This window comes from Phytophthora ramorum (assembly GCF_020800215.1).
Source record: "Phytophthora ramorum isolate Pr-102 chromosome Unknown Phyram_PR-102_s0006, whole genome shotgun sequence".
Lineage (NCBI taxonomy): Eukaryota > Oomycota > Peronosporomycetes > Peronosporales > Peronosporaceae > Phytophthora > Phytophthora ramorum.
The window spans coordinates 762,651-782,206 of NW_027150652.1; the positions used below are offsets into that span (position 1 = coordinate 762,651).

The 19,556-nt window shown below is 53.2% G+C and overlaps 6 protein-coding genes across 6 annotated transcripts; 3 read left to right on the forward strand and 3 right to left on the reverse strand.

Annotated features, from left to right (window-relative positions):
• Positions 1-967, reverse strand: KRP23_7059 (uncharacterized protein; the record flags this gene model as incomplete). Its single annotated transcript, XM_067892327.1, has 3 exons — positions 1-105; positions 171-485; positions 548-967. 3 exons carry the CDS (start codon positions 965-967, stop codon positions 1-3), a joined length of 840 nt encoding a protein of 279 aa, XP_067744218.1.
• A 7,342-nt stretch (positions 968-8,309) lies between these two features.
• On the forward strand, positions 8,310-11,048 carry KRP23_7060 (Tenascin-X; the record flags this gene model as incomplete). Its single annotated transcript, XM_067892328.1, has 6 exons — positions 8,310-8,652; positions 8,724-10,169; positions 10,235-10,390; positions 10,462-10,574; positions 10,640-10,760; positions 10,831-11,048. The coding sequence occupies 6 exons, from the start codon at positions 8,310-8,312 to the stop codon at positions 11,046-11,048; spliced, it is 2,397 nt and encodes a 798-aa protein (XP_067744219.1).
• Positions 11,049-11,224: 176 nt separating this feature from the next.
• KRP23_7061 (Amino-acid acetyltransferase) lies at positions 11,225-12,889 on the reverse strand (the record flags this gene model as incomplete). The annotated part of the gene is made up of 1 exon (XM_067892329.1): positions 11,225-12,889. The coding sequence occupies one exon, from the start codon at positions 12,887-12,889 to the stop codon at positions 11,225-11,227; it is 1,665 nt and encodes a 554-aa protein (XP_067744220.1).
• A 1,088-nt stretch (positions 12,890-13,977) lies between these two features.
• Positions 13,978-15,462, forward strand: KRP23_7062 (Poly(U)-specific endoribonuclease-B; the record flags this gene model as incomplete). The annotated part of the gene is made up of 6 exons (XM_067892330.1): positions 13,978-13,999; positions 14,062-14,288; positions 14,371-14,468; positions 14,534-14,678; positions 14,746-14,930; positions 15,006-15,462. 6 exons carry the CDS (start codon positions 13,978-13,980, stop codon positions 15,460-15,462), a joined length of 1,134 nt encoding a protein of 377 aa, XP_067744221.1.
• A 247-nt stretch (positions 15,463-15,709) lies between these two features.
• Positions 15,710-17,659, forward strand: KRP23_7063 (uncharacterized protein; the record flags this gene model as incomplete). The annotated part of the gene is made up of 3 exons (XM_067892331.1): positions 15,710-16,723; positions 16,796-17,038; positions 17,114-17,659. 3 exons carry the CDS (start codon positions 15,710-15,712, stop codon positions 17,657-17,659), a joined length of 1,803 nt encoding a protein of 600 aa, XP_067744222.1.
• Positions 17,660-17,845: 186 nt separating this feature from the next.
• On the reverse strand, positions 17,846-19,514 carry KRP23_7064 (Actin-related protein 10; the record flags this gene model as incomplete). The annotated part of the gene is made up of 9 exons (XM_067892333.1): positions 17,846-18,102; positions 18,172-18,300; positions 18,376-18,421; positions 18,506-18,565; positions 18,647-18,804; positions 18,873-19,017; positions 19,088-19,196; positions 19,261-19,343; positions 19,404-19,514. 9 exons carry the CDS (start codon positions 19,512-19,514, stop codon positions 17,846-17,848), a joined length of 1,098 nt encoding a protein of 365 aa, XP_067744223.1.
• Positions 19,515-19,556: the final 42 nt, after the last annotated feature.

The following is a 19,556-nucleotide window of genomic DNA, read 5'->3' on the forward strand; positions in this document are numbered from 1 at the left end:
TCACTCCTTCTCTCGAAACGAAAGGAGATTAACTCCGCAAATGTCTTCGCCAGATATGGTGTACTTGTTGAGAGTCATATTCGCCACAATGTCCTTGAACTGGTCCTACACGGCGAACACATACCCGGTATAACAATAGCAAATTATGACCGGACAACACAATATCATACCGGATGAGCCTTACACACCTTGGAGAACCAAACGCAGTCGTTGAAGGGGGGTTTAATCATTGCTGCCCTTGCATCAATAACCGATAACATTGCCTCCAACTGCTCCAGAGTCGCGTAGCCGATCGCATCCCACCGGGCTAGATAGACTGATGGGCTCGATTCCCCAGCAACAAGAATGTCTATATCTGCAATTGCTGCTGCGCATGCATCTCGCATTGGAATACTCTCAGGGTTTGGCAGCGGCTGTCCAACATTCATCCTCTGAATGGTGTGCTTTGAGCAGACCTCTATTTCCTTCATAGGAAGAAGGTCGACCTGTACATTTGCAGCCAACAAATTAGATAAAGCAGTGTTAGAATGCGAAGGCCCGCACTTACCATCTTTGCCGCGAGCTCAAATGAATATCGCTGAGAAAGAATCACTTGCACTTCATCCAGAGTAGGCAACCTCTTCGTCTTTCCCAACGCCATCAACTTCGCGCGCCGTCTAACGCGCTGTAGAGATAGCGCCTTTTGAGCCTTGTTCACTTTGCGTCTTGCAGCTTGCGCTCTCTGTGGCGCTGGCGAAAACTTCATCTGTTCCGTTTTGATGCGAGATTCTTCAGTCTTTGTATCGAGATCTGACACGCCGTTGCAGTTACCCTGGCGTAGTCGCTTCGGTTGGCTTTGAAATGCCTGGTCGTTGAGCATTGCTATGGCGTCGGCAAGCTTCCGCACCTCCCCAGATCTGCACACCTCCTGAACCGTCTGAAGCAGCTTGAACGTCGACTTGAAGTCTGTTGCGCTTTGTTCCGCCATTAACCGTTGGAGTTGCTGGCACACCGCGCGCGCTTCGCTGTATTTTTGATCTCTGGTCGGGGCAGGATTGGGTTTCTTGTCTGTGGCATGTGTACGGAGAGATCCTCCAATGTCTATGTGTCCAGTAGATATGTCGTTTTCAGGTGCAACCAGTGACCATCGTGATGTGTAACATTTTGGCGGGGGAATCGCTGACTCATACCCCTTGCTAAAGCGGAAATGTATGACATGCCTACACGGCAACAGCAACGTGTGCATGAACGCACAGCTGCACTGGAATGTCTACAACAAGCATAGCACGGTAGTTAAACTTTCATACAAAACGATACCGGATATCTTGTACAAAACGGTACCGGATACACATATATACACTGAATGCGAACCTTCATATTCACCACGTGCAGGTCGTGCTCGCCGTGATCCTGGTTGCGCAGTTTTGCTTGTGGTTCATCGATCTTGACTTCGTATTGAGTATCTGCACCCGTAGCAAACTTGTACTGATCTCGGACGAGTCGATACGCGTGCGGGCTCATCTGGGCAGCAAGTGTCAATAGCTCTGGATCGGCAGCGTCCACTGCATCGGGAGTCTGGCGAGTTCCCAAGCGTTTAAATTCCTTCATGTATATCTCTTGGGCCCATTCTTGCAGCATGATCAATGTGCCGATCAACTCGTCGATAGCGTCTTCGCGATTAACTATTTGTTTGATTTTACCCCAGCCACTCTCGATTCGATTGTTTGTGTGATTATTCAAGTTCGGCAAATTGTCGCGGTGATAGTCAACCCACTCAGGTTTGCAGCATTCCCAGTTAGCATCGAAATACTGCATGAAAAGATCCTTTGTGTCGCCCCCCAGCGATACCATCATGTCTGCTTTGTACTCTGCGTACGCCTGGGAACTCTTTGCTTTCATCATCAGCTGTAGAGCTGCCACCACCTCCTTCTTTTCGTCGGACCTGCGATTACACCTCCTCCAACCTGTAGGACAAGTTCGCCATGTATTAGCATCCTCTTACGAACATCAGATCATTACGGACCATTACCTGTTTCCGGAGGTAGTCGATAACGTGGAACTGACAGAGTAGCTGTTGAGCTTCCGGAAATTGCGTCGGCCAACACGTCCTTTTCCATAAAGTCCTTATCGGTGACCAAAACGCGAATGTTGACCCAAGATGGGTTCGTCTCCTTGAAGTTCTTCAAACAGTACGACAAATTTGCCTTGGACTCGCTCTCCACGAGAGCGTGATGAACATATTGGCCCTGCATGCAGTTACGGAAGCGTTTACAACTCCTTATACAGAATCTGGTACGGAATCCGGTTCTTCCGGTACAAAATATGAATATCCCAACAGCGGTGTGTACCTTTCCGAATACGTCGTCCACGAGCAAACTAAACAGCTTGTAATAATTTTTGTTCGTGCCGTGAGTAGAATCGACGAGAACAACCTCAGGAAAAGCTTTGAAACGTCGTTTCTAACTTGCTGTCTGGAAGCACACCGCATGTACAAGCCCCGATGAGTTGCTGACGGATAATGCTGCCGAGTTGCCGTCTCTTTCGCAGAACTCACGCAGGAACTCGAGCGTACGTATTTCATCTGTCTTCCCTCCACGACGTTGACGCTGCTGTAAAGCTATCAAGTTGTGAACGTCTCGTGGCTCCACGCTTTTTCCTATTAAGAAACATGTCAAAAGTGTGGTGTTAGATTCACTAATATTGAATAGAATGGCAATTGTATCTTACCGGTTTCTTCACGCAGGTACTGCAAAATGCATTTAGCAGAAGATCCTGCTTTCTTCATGGAGCTTACGCGAAGTAGCATTTCAGGATCAGTAATTCTGCGATTTTCTGAATAGTACCCGTACAGCTCCTTGCTGCGGAGATAATTGTGCGCTCCTTCCCAAGAGACGTTCACCTTCCACACTCCTTCGCCGTCACTACGAGCCAGGCCTTCACCTTAGCCTCACATGCCAAGAAACGGATGATTCTTCTTTGACGCTTGCCCATGCCCTTCTTCGGATGCTGGATTCCATGCGTGCACAGGAGTGTAACTGAGTAATACGGAAATGATGCAAGTAGCAACTGGGGGTCATTGTCTGGCACTCCACGCTCCGCTAACTTCTTGTTTCGCAGTTTCGCACTGTATGAGGTCCTTTTTGACATCAACTGCCATGTTCTCTTGCTGTGGTTCAATAACGCGGTAAAAAACTCGTCCCAGCCGTCAAAAATGCGTGCAAACCCGGTCATAAAGGTCCCTTCGTCTTCCACCACACGCCCGCGTGACGCCTCAAGCACAGCAATTGCATCGTCCTCTCCACTGTCGCTTCCTGCTCGTCCGTTGTCTCCAAAATCACACTCGCTTCCTGAATGCTTATCCATTTGATTCGGTAGGACGTTGGGTACAATTTTGGATGGTATTGTACCGGGTTGCTGGATGTCCGGTACAATTCTATCCTCTGACTTCACACCGGCATCTGAGGCAACGTCCGAGAGATCATGTAGCTTCGCTGATATCTCCTCCTGCGCAAGCATAAACGGAATGCCGTCCCAATCGCCAGCAATACTTTCGTCTTCTTCTCCGGACCTTTGTAGACTAGAAGCCTCCGTCTGCGACGATGAATCATCTTCTGCGCTGGCCGAATGCTTAATACTCGCTCGCGCGTTGGCAAAAGCCCTGCGCTTTTTAGCGCGTCCTGGAGGACACTTCGACCGGTCTGCTTTACGTTGCGTATAAAGATCAGGTATGCTACACACGCCACCCGTTACTTCCTGATTGGACGGCCATTCCTCGAAGCTGATGCGTGATTGTGTTGTACTCGGTTATCTGTCTGCTTTTAAGCTGCTTCACTTGGTTGCGTGGGGGGGGGGGGGGGGGGGGGGGGCACATCGCTGTCAGTAGAGTCATCTGGTCCGTGGTTCTCTACCATTGAGTCGCTCTCGCCATCTTCCCTTGGCAGTCGGGATCGCAGGCGGCGTGGATCGTGATGCCAAGGTCCCCTTAGACTTCGTGGCTCCACGTCATGCGTCAGAGGCTGCATCGTTGCACGCCCATACATGAGGTAGACGTTAGAGTCAACACACACTAGCCAGAGAAGTGCGCGACGTACCATATTCACTGCGTAGAGTGAACTACCTTCCTGCTGCGGCTTCCGCTGAGCTTTATACTTCCCCCCCCCCCCTCCGGATTTTCAATTTTAGAGATTCATAACTTACGGCTGACAATATATTTCCGTTCTTCGTATGACCACGCACGCCAGTGCAAAACGCTAACTTCACTCGCCTTCTGAAGTTGGATGGACTCCACCAGTGCATACCATGTTGCACTGGTGCATGCCAGGGCACAGTCAAGATTTTGAGGATTACGCTACTCCTCACCCATATGTTTTGTACACCTAACCTCCCCTTTTTTGCCCAAGTTTACGTGCGCCACACCCTCCAGATGGTGGCAATAGCCAGAGTCGAATTTTTGCCCCGCGTGGCAATAGTTTCAGGAAAAGGTACTATTGCCACATTCTAGAACCTTGTCAATACACGCGGAGGATTTTTTGCCCGGCGTGGCCATAGTTTCAGGTACAGATACTATTGCCACCCTCCAGGTGGTGTCAATACACGCGGAGGATTTTTTGCCCACTTTCGGATTTTGCTGTATTAATTGGCTCGGGAATTCGAAAGTGGGCAACTTATCCTACACTGCAGGATAATTTGCCCACTTTGAAACTTTCCGAGCCATTTAAACAGCAACGTGGAGGATCGGCCTTTCCGAGGCATTATTATTTCAGCAACGACATTTGTTTTCCTTTATTATAAGCTATGGAGAGGCTGTGGTTCTCGTACAGTTAATATATAAAATAACACGTTCCACTTCCGTTTTTCCTAGCACGTCATTTTCTGAGAAAAGATGCCCTGTCGGTGGACCCCCATGCGTTTCGTGGTGGAAATGCTGACACGAGGTCTTAAGCATCACAAACAAACCCAATCGCTCAAGGACATCGCAAGGATAATGGGGGTCGACCGTCGAGTATTTGGCCGCATGGAGCAGGACATACTGTGTAGTAGACTACAAACTGCAATTGTAGACTACTGGTTTTCTCGCGACCAAGCTGCACCTCAGAAGCTCATCGATTTGCTCGACGGCGCAGAGACCTCAGTGGATATTGCTATGTTCATCTTGTCGCATCCGGAACTGACCGACGCTATCATCCGTGCCTCCCAGCGTGTCACGGTTCGTGTTCTCGTTGATCGGGCACAAGTCACCGAGAAAAGATCAGCTATGATGATCGCAAACGGGGTCAACGTATTTCACGCAAAAGTCCCAAACTCATGCACTGGAAGGTAGCGATTATCGATGGAGCCTCAGGCGCATCTTGATGCGAGTTCGAGCAGCTCTGGGATGAAGGACGGGTGCTTCAATGGGCGTCGAAGAATTCTGCTTGCTTCGTGTACTTTGGGGAAACCCTAGACGGAACGATGTATCACCCGGGAGAGGAGGAGGACGACGAAGAAGTAACGAAAATGAACCCCCCGGGAGAGCAGGACGAGAACGCTGTTGAGGTGTAAGATGTGGCTGAGCGTGCGCGCCATTGTTCAGCAGATGCTCATGAGCGAAGTCAACGAAGGCATTGCTATGATGCGTGAGGGCCGTGGTGCGGTACCACATCGTGCTGCTCGACATCAAGCCCGTGTACAAGAAGAAGTTTGGCAAGGAGTTGCGTGCGCAGGGCACGCGAGTACATCGTCAGCTTGTGGGCGGCCTTCTCCAGCTGCACCATGGGCGAGAGGCGCAGACTGTTGCTCTTGGACAGCGCGGCCAAACATGGCTTGGTGGGCTGTATAATCTGTTTGCTGTGTGGGGCGCTGATTGAATCATGGGACGTCTCGACCGTGTCATGCACGCGCAGGACGCGAATGATGTGGCGACGAACAGCTGCACCCGCTCGCTGAACATGAACCTGGGCGCGAGATGGCGTCGCTGCGAAAGAAAGCTCAAGTCCAGGTGCTCGAACTCAGCGCTATACATTTGAAACGGATGGCGGGACCCCGGGGTCCCGCATAAAATACCTTTCGCTTGAGGAGTTATTTATTTTTGTCGAGGCCTTAACCACTTAGCGTCCTTCGAAGCAGCGCCAAGCATGTCATCTCGAGCCACAGGGGGCTCCCGATCGACTATACCCCCACGCAAGAGACGCAAATGAGCTGATCGCAAGGAGACGGCATATGCCCGCGCTGTTGAGCTCCTCAGCGAGGAGAAGATCGCCGCAATCAGGCGTGAGTGGGCTTCCTGGGAAACAGGAGTTGGAGGACGTGAATGGGAGCAGTCAGAGGGCGCTATCTTGCAGCTTCTTCAGCAAGGGTTGTCTGAACGAGTTATTCGTGCCATTCTTCCCGTAGGAGGAAGTCGAATCGCAAGATTAAGGACAGTTTTGAAGGAAGGGGTTGATACACTGCACACCCGACGTACTCCTGCTGCCCCGTGGCATGCCTTTAGTGATTTAGACCTGGCTGCGTTTAAGACACACTGCTCGACATGGATACTGGAAGACGGCTTTCCTTGCCCCCATAGACGACCTCGTCAATTCTTCAACGAAGCAGGACTAACTTGGACTGTGGTCCATGCGCGATATCAAGATGATGTCAAGCGCGATGATCCCAGCGCTCGCACAATGAGCTACTCTCGTTTCATTCAATACGTCCGCAAATTATATCCCGGTGTCCGTCTAACGAGAACGACAGAAGACGATTGTGACTGCTGCACTCGTTTAGATATTCAGCTTCGACAAGAGGATATCACTCCTGATGAACGGAAATGTCTTCTTCTCCAAAAGCAAATGCATCTTGCTGAAGCTATCTCCCAAAGACGATTTGTTTCGTCGTTCATCAGAAACTATACGGCCCTCCATGCACCAGAGCAGTACCTGCCTTGTGAAATCATTCCGGATACAGCCGATGACAACGATGGCAACGTGGACTGTATGGAAAATGTGGATGACGCCTTCGATGCTGCTACAGCCGAGTCAGGCGAACGTCCCTCGAATCAGCACTGTCGGGTGCAAATTCAAGCGGAGGACTATGGTGGTGGTATATCGATGCCTTACTTTGGCCACTCTCGCCCGTCGATCGACTATTATAACAGCAACCTCATTTTGCAGAACTTTGTCGTGGCAGACATCAGCAACAGCGTCAACCATGTCTTTTTCTACGATGAGAGAGCTCAGGGTAAAGATGCAGATGCCCTCTGCAGCTTAAGGCTGCTTTACCATCTCAAAAAGGTGCAAGAAGCAGCAAGTAATTGTCTGCCTGCTGCCGAAGTCAGCTTCAGTTTGCTGGACAACTGTGTTGGGCAAAATAAGTCCAAAGCCGTTCTGATGTTTTTCGCAATGCTCTCGATAGTGTTCCCCTACAGAAAAGTTGTTCTGTGCTTTTTGCTTCCTGGTCATTCTCATAACGTTGCGGACCGCGTTATTGCCTGGTGCCGTAAGGCAACTCAAGGTCTGAACCTCTACACACCGATGGATCTTTTGAAGGAAGTAAACAAAGTAAAGGGCGTGAACGGTGTGTTCTTTGACCACAACGACTCCAAGAGGCCGTTTTTCGTGGACTGGAACGCTTTGCTCAGCAAGTACTTCCTCCCGCCTCCTGCAGGGTATACTGCTAACTATCTGTTCGAGATTGATCAAGGCACTTGTACCGCTCGCAAAACCGTTGGTACGCCGGAATCGGAGTCAATCTCGTTCGCAATGCTAAGATCTGATAACATTGACAGTATTCGGAGGGCCGTCTTGGCGGAACTGTTTGGCCCTGCTGTCACAGACATACTCCAGGCGTCAATTGCGTCTGTTCAGCTTCCACGCCATCCGATCAAAGAGCTAGCGGAAAAGAAGTTGAAATCGCTGTCGGCCAAATACTTCGCAATTCCACCACAATATCTACACTACTACCCGAGCGTACCGGAAGCCATTCTCGATGCTTCAGTTCAAGCTGATTCCATCGCGGAGACACCTGATTCAACTGATGAGGGGAGCCAACAGCAAAAGAAACCCAAGCGAAGACCAGGCCGACCACGCAAAAACAACTTACGACCGCGCAACAGCCAACCATCAATACTGCAGTTCTTCAGCACAAACACAGCGGATAGATAGTACGTTACTAGGCTACCTCATTGCACTCCAACTAGTAGTAATATACATAACTTCATGAATACCGGTTTGTGGTGAGAGCACCGGGGTCCCGCCATTCGTTTCATTTGGGAGCAGTTCCTACATCTATAGAAACCGATGTAGAAACTAAACTAGAGATTGCGTAATCTTTAAAGTAAGTCTAAGTTGGCGGATCTTGAAAGGGTGGATGCGATGTGGTGGCTGCAATTGCTGCTGTGGCTGTCATGCGCAGAGCGAGGATATGCAGCCATCGCGCCTGCGACCATCACACCTGCGTCTCTTGTCGCTGGCGTCACGGGTAATGTGGGCGTGGCCTTTACGACAGGCACTACCGTCCCTGTCGGCGGAACGATCACGGTCATGTTCCCCTCCACTTTCTACGTAGCCTCCACGACGCTCACGATCACCTCGGGATTGGACTTGAGCAGTTCAATGGTAGCAACACCTGCCAGCGCACAAGTCACGATCGCGGTGGCCGGTACGGACGCTACTGCTGGACCGATCGCCTTCACTCTCGACGGTATCTCGAATCCAGGTAAAACGAATGACACACGGAGGTTTTTGAGCTGCGAAGACTAATAGGATGTAAAACCAACTTGGCTACAGGCACTACAGGCTCGGGCACAACCTCCACGTATTTGATACGCACGCAAAGTGCAAGCGGTTCGACCCTCGAGTCAGCTACTGTACCGGGATCGATGATCACTCTAGGAACGATTTCCAGCCCGGTAGTGACAGCGGCATCACTGGTAGCCGGCACGACGACAGCGTACAGTATCTCCTTCACGACGAGCATCACACTACGCGTTGGGAGCGTGATTGCACTGCAGTTCCCGCTTCTCAGTGCCAGCACAATTGTCTTCACGGGCGCGACACTGTCCAGTCTGGGAGGCATTGCTGTAGCCTCGACGATAGTGCAAGTGGCTTCGCCTTATATCCGCCTTACAATTGCTGGCCAAGACGTTGCTGCCGGAACGAGCGTGTCGATCACGTATGGCAATATTATCAATCCGGCGGCTCAAGCCTCGGGAGTTTTTGGAGTTCACACACGGCACCCTACCGGGGCCATATTCCAGGAAAACCAGGCAGTGGCTGGGCTCACCTACACGAGCGCAACGCTTCCATCGGCGACGGTGACACCCATATCTTACTGGGCCGGTATTGTCACGGATTACACTGTTGCGTTTGCCAACTCGGCCTACTTGCCGTCAGGTAGTCGAGTTGATGTTACGTTTCCGGCCCGGTACGACGTTAGCGCCGTAACTTTCAGTCATACCACGAACCTACCCACAGTGAACACTGTTTTCGGGTCGGTGAGTTCAACCAAGACACGAATGATAACAGGAAACACTGCTGTAGTCCCAGGAACTGGCCGCGGATTTACTGTGGAGGGCATTACGAATCCCGGAACTTCGTGCGACCAATTCATCGTGGAATACTGCGCGATGACGTGGGAGACGTACACTGTGACTATCACCGACAGTGGGGGCAACTTGTTCGAGCAGTTAACGACAATACCCGGTACACCAATCGTCAAGAAGCCGCTTACTTACGGCCGCGTGCGTCCGCTACTCAGGTCCCCCGATACACTCACAGTAGCGACTGTGGCAGTAGACACCGTCGCGACCATCCCTCTTGGCGGCTACATTGAGGCTGTGCTTCCTGATGGCTACAGTGTCGGGGCTGCCACGCTCGTCGCAGGCTCGTTGGTTGGGATTCCGATTGCCAGCTCCGTGCTCACTGCGACATCGAGCTCAGTGAAACTGAAGATTGCAGGCACGAATATCTTGCCCAGCACTGGTCTCTCATTTACAGTCGACCAGATCACCACACCTCCTAACTCGGCCGTTGGGAACTTTGTTGTGCGCACTCGAGATGCGGGCGGCAATACCATCGAAGAGAGCAGCACCATCGGTGGTGAAGGTTGCACGTACGTAAACGACTGCAGTGGTCATGGTACTTGCACGCTGCTATCAAAAGTGTGCATTTGTGGCACTGGATGGGGTGCGCCGACGGACGTTGCAGACTACAAATCACCAGACTGCTCTACGCGTAAGTATGTGAAGCAGATTCGTGCCGACGAGGTCGACATTTTAACCTGGCGTCCATGTATGCAGGTGTATGCCCATCGAACTACGCGTGGAGCTCCATTCCCACGGACACTGTCACTGCCCATGACATCCTAGTAGAATGCTCAGGCATGGGAATCTGCGACCGAAGCACTGGGACCTGCATGTGCTTTCCTGGCATTGAAGGCTCCGCATGCGAGAGAAGTACGTGTTTCGTTGTTGTGAGACTTCGATTTTGCTCACCGCCACTGTCGCCTGTTGCTGTGTGCATGTAGTGGGCTGCCCAAACGATTGCTCAGACCGAGGCACTTGCATGAGTATGCGCGAAATGGCCGCCGCCAAAAACGCACTGCCCATTTCTGCGGCAACAACCTATGGAGGCCAACCGGTACGTCCGTTAGCAAAACTTGCTATCTGGAGCACGACCTTGACCATTTTGTCTGTCGCCTGCAGTTCTCCGCGACCTGGGACGCCGATAGGATTTTTGGGTGTGTCTGCGACTCTGGTTGGGCTGTCGGGGCGGCGAGCGGCGAGCTGCAAGCCACGGAGTATTTCAGCGCGGACTGCTCGAAACGTACGATTGCTCAAAGACCTGCACTCATCTGACTTTCAGCTTGACTTCAACTTGGTGTCAACTTCAACAGGACACTGCCCCATCGGAGACGACCCGGACACAACTGTAGACGAAACCAACTGCCAGGGAAAGACTGTTCCTGGCGGCACTGCCGTTGGCGCTGCAGGGAATAAGTGCCTCGTAGAATGCTCCAACCGCGGTGTGTGTAACTACAAGGCGGGAACCTGCACCTGCTTTCAAGGCTACACAGGCTATGCCTGCCAAACGCGAGACGGCCTTGCCAAGTAGCGTCAGTCAACAGATAGATGGAAGTCATGGGAACGACTGGGAGGGAAAATGTCCGAGCAGCTTTCTGTGAGTTAAATATGACTGGCTTGCTCGCTTTCCTGCATCCGCTCTAAGGAATCGCGGTGCCGACCGATAGGCAAAAAGTCGGTCGAGCGTAAAATTGGCAGCGCACCGAGTTATTCCATCTGAAGCAGCAGCTCCTTCTCGTCCAGAGCTTTCTTCGTGCTGATGTCGCAAATGTAGACCTTCGACTTGCGCTTGAGGTCGATCTTGGCCAGCTTCGACGGAGGCAGATCGTTCACTGTAGCCTCCACGAAGCCGCGCTCCAGGAACCAGTGGGCTGTTCGGGTCGTCATCACGAACAGCTTGGTGACGCCCATGGCTGCTGCCTTGCGCATAATATATCCTAGCAAAGCATTGCCCTTGCCGAGGTTGCGGTAGGTCGGGTCGACGGCTACGCATCCCATCTCGGCGAAGTTGTTCTCGTACGGCTGCAGTGTGCAGCAAGCGATGATCGCACCGTCGCGCTCCACAACCGTGAACGTGTCCACGTTGCTCTCAATCTGCTCCTGATCACGCGACACCAGCACGTCGTCGTCCAGCAAAGGCTGGATGAGGCGCATGACGCTCACAATGTCGTTGGTAGAGGCCATCCGAATGCCTTCGTACATGTGCTTTGTAATCATAAGACCTTCGCCGTCGCGGGTGAAGAGCTCCTGCAGCAAGCCGCCGTCCACGTGTCGGCTGACAAGATGTGAGCGCTTGACTCCGTTCACACAGGCCTTGATAGACTCCTTTAAGTACAGCAGGAAATCGCCGCTAATGTCCGTGTTCTGGCGCGCCAACTCGACATACTGCTGCGCTTGTTCAATCACAAGAGTCTGCACCATGGAGTTGGATCGCGAGTCGATGAGCTCCTCGCCGTTATGCATGAAGATAAGCTTGGCACTTTCGAGCTGGATGGCACACTTGCTCGCCACCTGCTCTGAGAGGCAGTTGAAAACCTCACCACTGGCACTGTAGCCGATGCTGGAGATGAGCACAATGTCTCCGCCATCCAGTGCAGTGCGCACCTTATCGACGTTCAGTCGTCGCATCTCTCCTGTGTTCTTGAAGTCGACACCTCCTCGAACGCCAACAGGCTGCGCAGTGATGAAGTTCCCGGAAGAAATATTGATCGTCCTCGCTCGTCCGGGCGAGTTGACAATTCCTCGTCCCAAGTAGCTCTCGATCTGGAAGCGCACGGAGCCGGCTGCGTCCATGGCACACTGAAGCTCCATGGGTCCCGTAATGCGCATGCCGCAGTCGAATCTCTGCGAAAGCTTGCGAAGCGACAACTGCCTGTTCAGCTGCGGCCGCGAGCCCGCCACCAGCACCAACTTGATGCCAAAGGTGTTGAGCAGCGCGATGTCGTGCATCACGGCGCCGAAGAGGTTGGACTCGACCAGTTGGCCGGGCAGGTGGATGACCATGGTCGTGCCCCGGTGGAAGTTGATGTAGGGCGACATGTCGCGGAACATGGACGTGAAGGAGGACGGGCCCACGGTGGCGCCACGCGCCGTCTGCTCGGCCTGCTGCACGCGCAGACACTCGGGCGGCACGATGGGCATGAAGTCGGCGATGACGGCGTGCTGGTCGTCCACGGGCGGCTTCATACCTGCGGTCGTGGGGTACCCGCCGCTCAGGGGCTCCGAGACGGGGGCAGTCGGCGCTGCGGCAGCCTGCAACGCCCCCCGGGCGGATGTGAAGACGCGCAGACTGCCCAGAGACGAGCGCGAGCGACCGCACGCGGACGAGAAGAGCAGTCTGCGCGTGTGCAGGACGCCGGGACGGAGCCACATGGAGCTGCTGGGGCGAGGCAGGAGACGACGGAGCTCTGGGCGCGGCGAGGCGAGTGCGAGAGTGGCGGGTGAGCGGCGCCAAGCAAGGCCAAGCACATCATCGAGGCTGGCCTAGCAAAACCACCAACGATGCTGAAAATGATGAAAGAGCGAAGTTAAATGATGTAAGATGAGTGTGTCTGGCTCGGATGCAGCCAAACTGAAGATTCTGGAGGCCAGGTTATCGGACAAGAGAGTGTTGAAGCCTTCGTTACAAAGGTACGGACATCCGTTTCTGGTGCGCTCGGCATTTTGCTCGTGGCCCTCAGTGCTTCTCGAGCCATCAGGCGTGCTTTGCAAGGCAACGCTGCGCGCCATCACTTATAAGTCGAGCATGTACAAGGCTTTCTTGTAGATATTGCTGCAAGCACAAGTCATTGCCGCTAGCGGCTTGTTAAACGGGATGCCTTAGACGCTCCCGTGTCAATCGCTGCGCGATCGCATCGGCGGCTAATTCCATCGCTCCACGTGTATCCTCAGTGCGTTACTGTGGAGGCGGGGTCGAATCTCATGCATTGCTTGATAGTCAAACCAGGGCCGTGTTGTCGCCTGCATGCCACCGATTACCGATTATATCGAGGCGTGGTATCTGCGATGCCGTGTTTGAGTTTTGAGTTTGAGCTGCACGTCCCGCTTCACGGTGAGATAGCTCGCGTTGAGCGGAACAACCAAGACACTCAGCTTGCCAATTAACAATTTGGATGCTGCAGATAAGAGTGCGTGAGTCTGAGACCTGCTCTTAGTCTGCCGAGGAAAACTGGGCTCAGCAACGAGCAAGGCATGAAAGCAAAAGGTATCTTGGCGAGTATCTTGCGGGTACACAAGTATATACAGCTGTCGTTGTGACGACACTGATTGGCTGGCATATTTCTTGTCTTGTGGCAGCAGCTGTTTTATCGACGCTGATTCGCTGGTTGCAGTCGTGTGTACATGTATCATTCGTTCCAGCAACTGACGACAGCGTGTGGGTGCGCTCGATCCAGCTGCAGGACGGATGCAATTCATTCCCCGATCGCCTCGAGCCGCTGATAGTCGCTAGCCCCTGCATCATGGCCAACGCCACTCCGACCTGTAGGCGAATTGCAATGAATTGGCTGAGAAATCCTATATAATGCTGACTTGTGCCGTTGCAGTCGCCGAGCTCAAGAGCCTCTCGGCCGCGTGCAACAAGCTCTGGGAGCTGGACACCAACCGTCTGGAGCCCAACGTGCACTACGAAGTGAACCTACAGGAGGGCAAGACCTCCTACGCCCGCGGTGACGCGGCGCGCGAGCCGCTCTTCACGTTCGTGGACCCGAGCGTTTTCGAGCGCCGCACGTACAAGCTGCTCTTCGACCTGCTGGACAACTACGAGCGCGAGGTGCGACCAGTTTGGAGAGTGCAATGAACAGAGTGGAGTCGTGACTGGAGTTATGTGGTAATTGGCTCCTTGTGATACACAGACAGGTGTGACGGAGCGCGTGACGCCCAAGGAGTTGGCGGAGAACAACGCGTTCCTGAACGCTGTGCTTGAGACGGCGCCCATGCGCTATGCCCACGCGTGAGTATGGCGGTGATGGCGGTGAGGGTGTAGATGTAGTTCTGACTGTATGCGGTCAATTGCAGTTGGCTGGTCAAGAACAAGAAGTTCACGGGCGACATGGGGGACTTCAAGAAAAAGCTCGAGCTCATTTGGTTCGGGCTGTACCGCCGTGAAGTGCGCAACGACTCGTCGGGCTTTGAGCACGTGTTCGTTGGCGAGGAGAAGAATGTGAGATTGATGATTTATCTGATCAGTGGATTTAGTCTTGTTGCTAATGGATTTGTTCGCCGAGCAGGGCAAAGTGTGCGGTTGCCACAATTGGCTCCAGGTGTACAACGAGGAGCGCAACGGCCGCATCGACTACAGGGGATACATTCGCCCTAAGCAGCGCGGATGCAAGTTTATGGAGCCCCACAACAAGGAGCAATTGATCACGTTCCAGTTCCAGTGGGAAGACGAGATAAAGCCCGTGTCCACGAGGTGAAACTTGGCTACTGCAATCAAGGTTTCTACATTCAACGTGACTAACAACGACTATGTGGTGGCATTTTGCAGCTTGATCGGAGTGAGCCCGGAGTTCGAGATGGCCCTGTACACCATGTGTTACCTGAACGGCCAGGAGAACAACAACGTACAGCTCGGCCCGTACCTGTGCAACATCAAGTGCTTCAGCTTCGGCCGGGGCAAGGACACGAAGATCGGCACGGCCTTCCCGGAGGCTCTACCGTTGACAGATGCGCAGGCAGCTACCAAGATCCAGGCCATCATGCGTGGTCGCCACGCACGCGTTCAAAACCCGCAAGTCCGTCGCCAGGCGCCGCCTCCTCCCCCTGGCGCTGCGTGGGGCCCGCCGCCCGGTGGTGTTCCCACTCCGGCCCCACAGTCTTCCCAGTCGACTGGAAACGCGTGGGCTAAGCCACTTACCCAGCCCGCTGCCCCCTCGGCACCTAGTGCTGCTGCACCTGCGGGCCCGAAGGTGACCGGTGCGTGGGCCCAGCAGCACAAGTGGTAGCTTTGCCACAACTGAAAGAGCGTCAGCCAATTGCACATACTAGTCAGACTGCGCACTGCAGCTTAGCTTCACCGTGTAGATAATCATCCGTACATGCGACAACAAAACTTTGCATTCGTTTCGAGCCATGCTCCGAGTTGACATGCAGCAAGTGCGTCCCATTTTAGAGACCACGATAGTTTCGCAACCGAAGATCTTGGCGTCCCTCCATTCTCGCTCAGTTAGGGAACCAGCGAAGGCCGCAACGATGGAGGCCAAGGACAGCGCCGACCGAACCCAGGCCATGCACAAGCCTTTGTCCAAGGCGCAGGCCGACGAAGCCGATATCAACGCGGACGACTCGGGAGCCCCGACCCCGGAGATTGTGGCACTGCGTGACGGATACAACCAGACGTACATCGTCCGGTCCAGCAAGAACAACCTTCATGAAGTTCTCTTCCGTTGTGGCAATTGGTGCTACAGCGGGAAGGTCGATCTCGGTAGTGCCGACCTGGAGCTCGCCGATCTGCCGGTGGTCGTACCTGCCCTACAGAAGCAGCAAGCTTCGCTACAATATATTTGCGAGTGGAAGGCCATGCCCTCAACGTCTCAATACTCGACACCTCTTGAAACGCTGTACGATGTCTACGACTTCATCGGCGCTGAGCTTTCAAGCGAGCGTATTGAACGCAAGCTGATGAAAGCTGCAGAGGAGCACACGTGGGTGGACGGCGATTTGGACGATGGTGGATCGAGGACCTTTTTCGAGTTGCAGAGCGGTGGCTATGAATGCTTCGATGATGTGGACATCGTGGCCAGCAAGACCTTTGTGCGTGGGTTGGTGCTCTTGGTAATCTACTACCAACGTAGTTTCTACGTCGTGCTGCAGGAAGCAGACGGCGAGCAGCCTCTGCTCGATGTGCGTTTCCCGGACCTCTCGGCTCACCTTCAGGGCATCCACTTGCAGACATACCGTGAGGACGACTGCAGCAACATGAAAAAGCTCACGCTGTGGCAGGCGGCTAGTATCGGAAAACACAAAAGCCCACCGAAGCCACTGAAAGTGCAATGCAAAGATGTCAGTGGCACAGGTTACAACCAGACCTTCCTCATTCGGCGCACCCCTCGTGCTGAAGGCTCCACAAACACCCCGAGTTTGCGCGAGGTGCTCTTCCGATTTGGCAACTGGTGCTACAACGGGCACGTGGATCTGGGACCAAAGCTTGAGTTGTCAGACATTCCTATCATCATCCCCATGCTTCGACGACAGCAAAGTGCTCTGGTAATGTTCGAGTGGTCAAGTTTCATTCTGCTCGCGGTGTTACTCATCGTGTGTCAATTTTGCTTTTCGTAGACCTTTATGTGCGAAGTCTCCAAGATGCCAGCGACATCATTATTTACCCCGTCGATGGAACACTTGGCAGGAATTGTGCCTGCCATGCAGGAAGAGATGTCCAAGGCAGAGCAATTCGTGCAAACACTGGCTCAAACTGGGGGGTCGTTCGTCAAGAGCCCGGGCAACGTTGGAAGCTGGCTTGAGGATGATAATGTTGAGTGCTTCTTTGAAATTGCCATGGGCAAATGCGCTGCATTCCAGGTCAGTTCACTTTGGTAGTGTCATGCTTCATTAACTGCACGACTCACTCAACGTTGCTGGGCTTGATCTGCATAGGATGTGGAGGCTATTGCGAGCAAGATCCACATTGGAGGCGTCGTGCTTGTGCTGCTATACTATGACTACACTTTCTACGTCTACCTTGAAAATGGCGAGGAAGAGCAGCCGCTACTTGACACCAATTTCCCAGACGTCTCTCTTCAGAAGGAAGGTATCCAGCTCAAGACGTATCGCAATGGAGTGCGTGGCTGTGAAGAGCTACGCCGCATCAGTCTGTGGAAGGTCGACAACGATTTTGTTGACGAAGACGAGGAGGAAGATGCCGCAGCAGTCGACTGTATCACATCACGCACCAAGAGTCAACTCCGAGCCGATTCCAAGGAGGAACACCGACGCGAGGAAGGTGTGAAATCGTCGGCAGACGCAGACGCAAAGGTGGCGAGAGAGATGCAACCACGCAAGTCAGCACTGCCACATCACGTCGCTCCGTTGAAGCGGCCTAGTGGAGCCGCGACTACCAATCTCAAAAACATGCCTGATCTTGGCATGAAGGCACCATGGGACGACACTGGCAAGCCACTCGGAATGCGAACGAGTAAGTAAGTCGGACGGCTAAAATGCTACATTAAAGCCGTCTCGCTTACGAAGCCATGGTGCCATACATGCTGACGAAGGTTTGTTAATCACTTCATAGCTCAACAATTTCGGCAATAGGAAATACACTAACCATTCAAATCCTCGCACGTACTCCGTCACTGGCACATACTCGCTGCAAAAGTCACTTTCGACTTAGAATCCCTCTTCAGCGACAGTGAGCCAGTCAGGGATACTGGTGCCGTTGGAGCTGCTGTATTCTTGCGATGAAATAGTCGAGAGCCGAGCGCTCTCCGTGGCAGCATATACTGATCCGCCAACCCAGGCAAGCATGTTCCGCGGGAAGTATGTCTGAACGAGCTGCGCTCGGTCAACAGCAGCCGAAGCCGAGGCAAACTCATTATCATGATGTAGAGCCTCGCGTACTTCATCCATGACACGCTGCGCCAAGCCTGAAGCATAGACAGGTTAGCATGGCTGCAAAGGAATATACCAACATTTTACCCGAACGGTAATTTTACCAGGAATCATAGCGGTTCCTCCGACAAGCAGCAGGTTCTCCAGCATTGCTGCTCTCACGTCGAGCGGGGCCTTCTTCAAGACTTGGATGATGCCGTCGACAATTGAAATCCCATCCGTGCTTTCGTCACCTGAACAATCGAATTGCGAGGTGAATTCGATGTGTTAGGAATTGCAGCAGGCCATCCGATACCACGAATGCATACCAATCAGTAGCTGCTCTACGGCTCCAGTGCGCAAGCTTCCAGGAACCTATTACGCAAGTAGGGTCCAAGTGAGACACCGTCAGAATCTGCAACGAGTGAAAAATATGAAGCCTTTACTACTGCGACCGACCTGCAGCACATCATTGTCGTGGGTCTGAAACTCTGCGTCAACCACATTTGGCAACGGATTCTGATCCACGAAGCACATAACAGCAGAAACATGAGCTCCGCGATATATAACTTCGGCAATATGAAGTCTCTCCTGGTGTACCTTTTGCTGTGCGAAGCACGCCCGTTCAAGAATGCCTTCTGCAATGGCTTCAGTCACAGGCGTGACAACGGTCTTCAAGCTATCCATCGGCTGGTCGCGAGACGTATTCAGCTCTCGCTGAATCAACTCACAGCAGTTCCGGCTTCCAGCAGGCACAGCTTCAACACAGCAACACCACGTCGCGTCACTTCCACATTCTTCCACAGCTTCTAGTAACCAAACTTACTCTCGTAAAGATAAGGGAGCGGTATACCCTTGAACACAGGCAGCAGTCGCGTCTCTGCCCAGCCGCAGTCTACCACCAAAGCTGTGTGGTTTGCTGTACCGTACAACACCGCCATCATGGACGGCACCAACGACACCGCAGAAGCCTGGCACAACCACAATACCCTCCTGTTCAGCCCCCCAAACCACAACTCTCTATTCTCATCCAATAACCACCTTGAGAACATCAAATAAAATGCTCAAGAGCGTCTCCCGGAATACCCGCGGCAGCAGCAGATCTTCACACACGACGAATCGGCGACGCGTCGGATTCACCAACAGCAAGCTGACAGTACAGCAGCCTGTTAGCTACGCAACCCACGCAGTCGATGCAGATCCAAACCACTCACTCGAAGCACAGCGTGTGCAGCTCCGGATACAGATACTGGCGCCAGTCCGCGGCGGTCAAGGGCTTCTGCAGCATGTCCCCCACCTGACCACATACTCCTTGAGCAACCTCGAACCCGATGCGCGCAATACGGTGACAACGCACCTGCCAGCGCACGATACAGCGAGGCGCGCGCTCCCCAGAGATGCCGCATCGCGCGTAACGTGCCCCCAGCTCCAGCACCAGCGCGCTCTTGTCGTTCAGTGCGCCGCTCATGATATAGTTGTATGCACCACTTCAGTGACTCTATCGATGTTG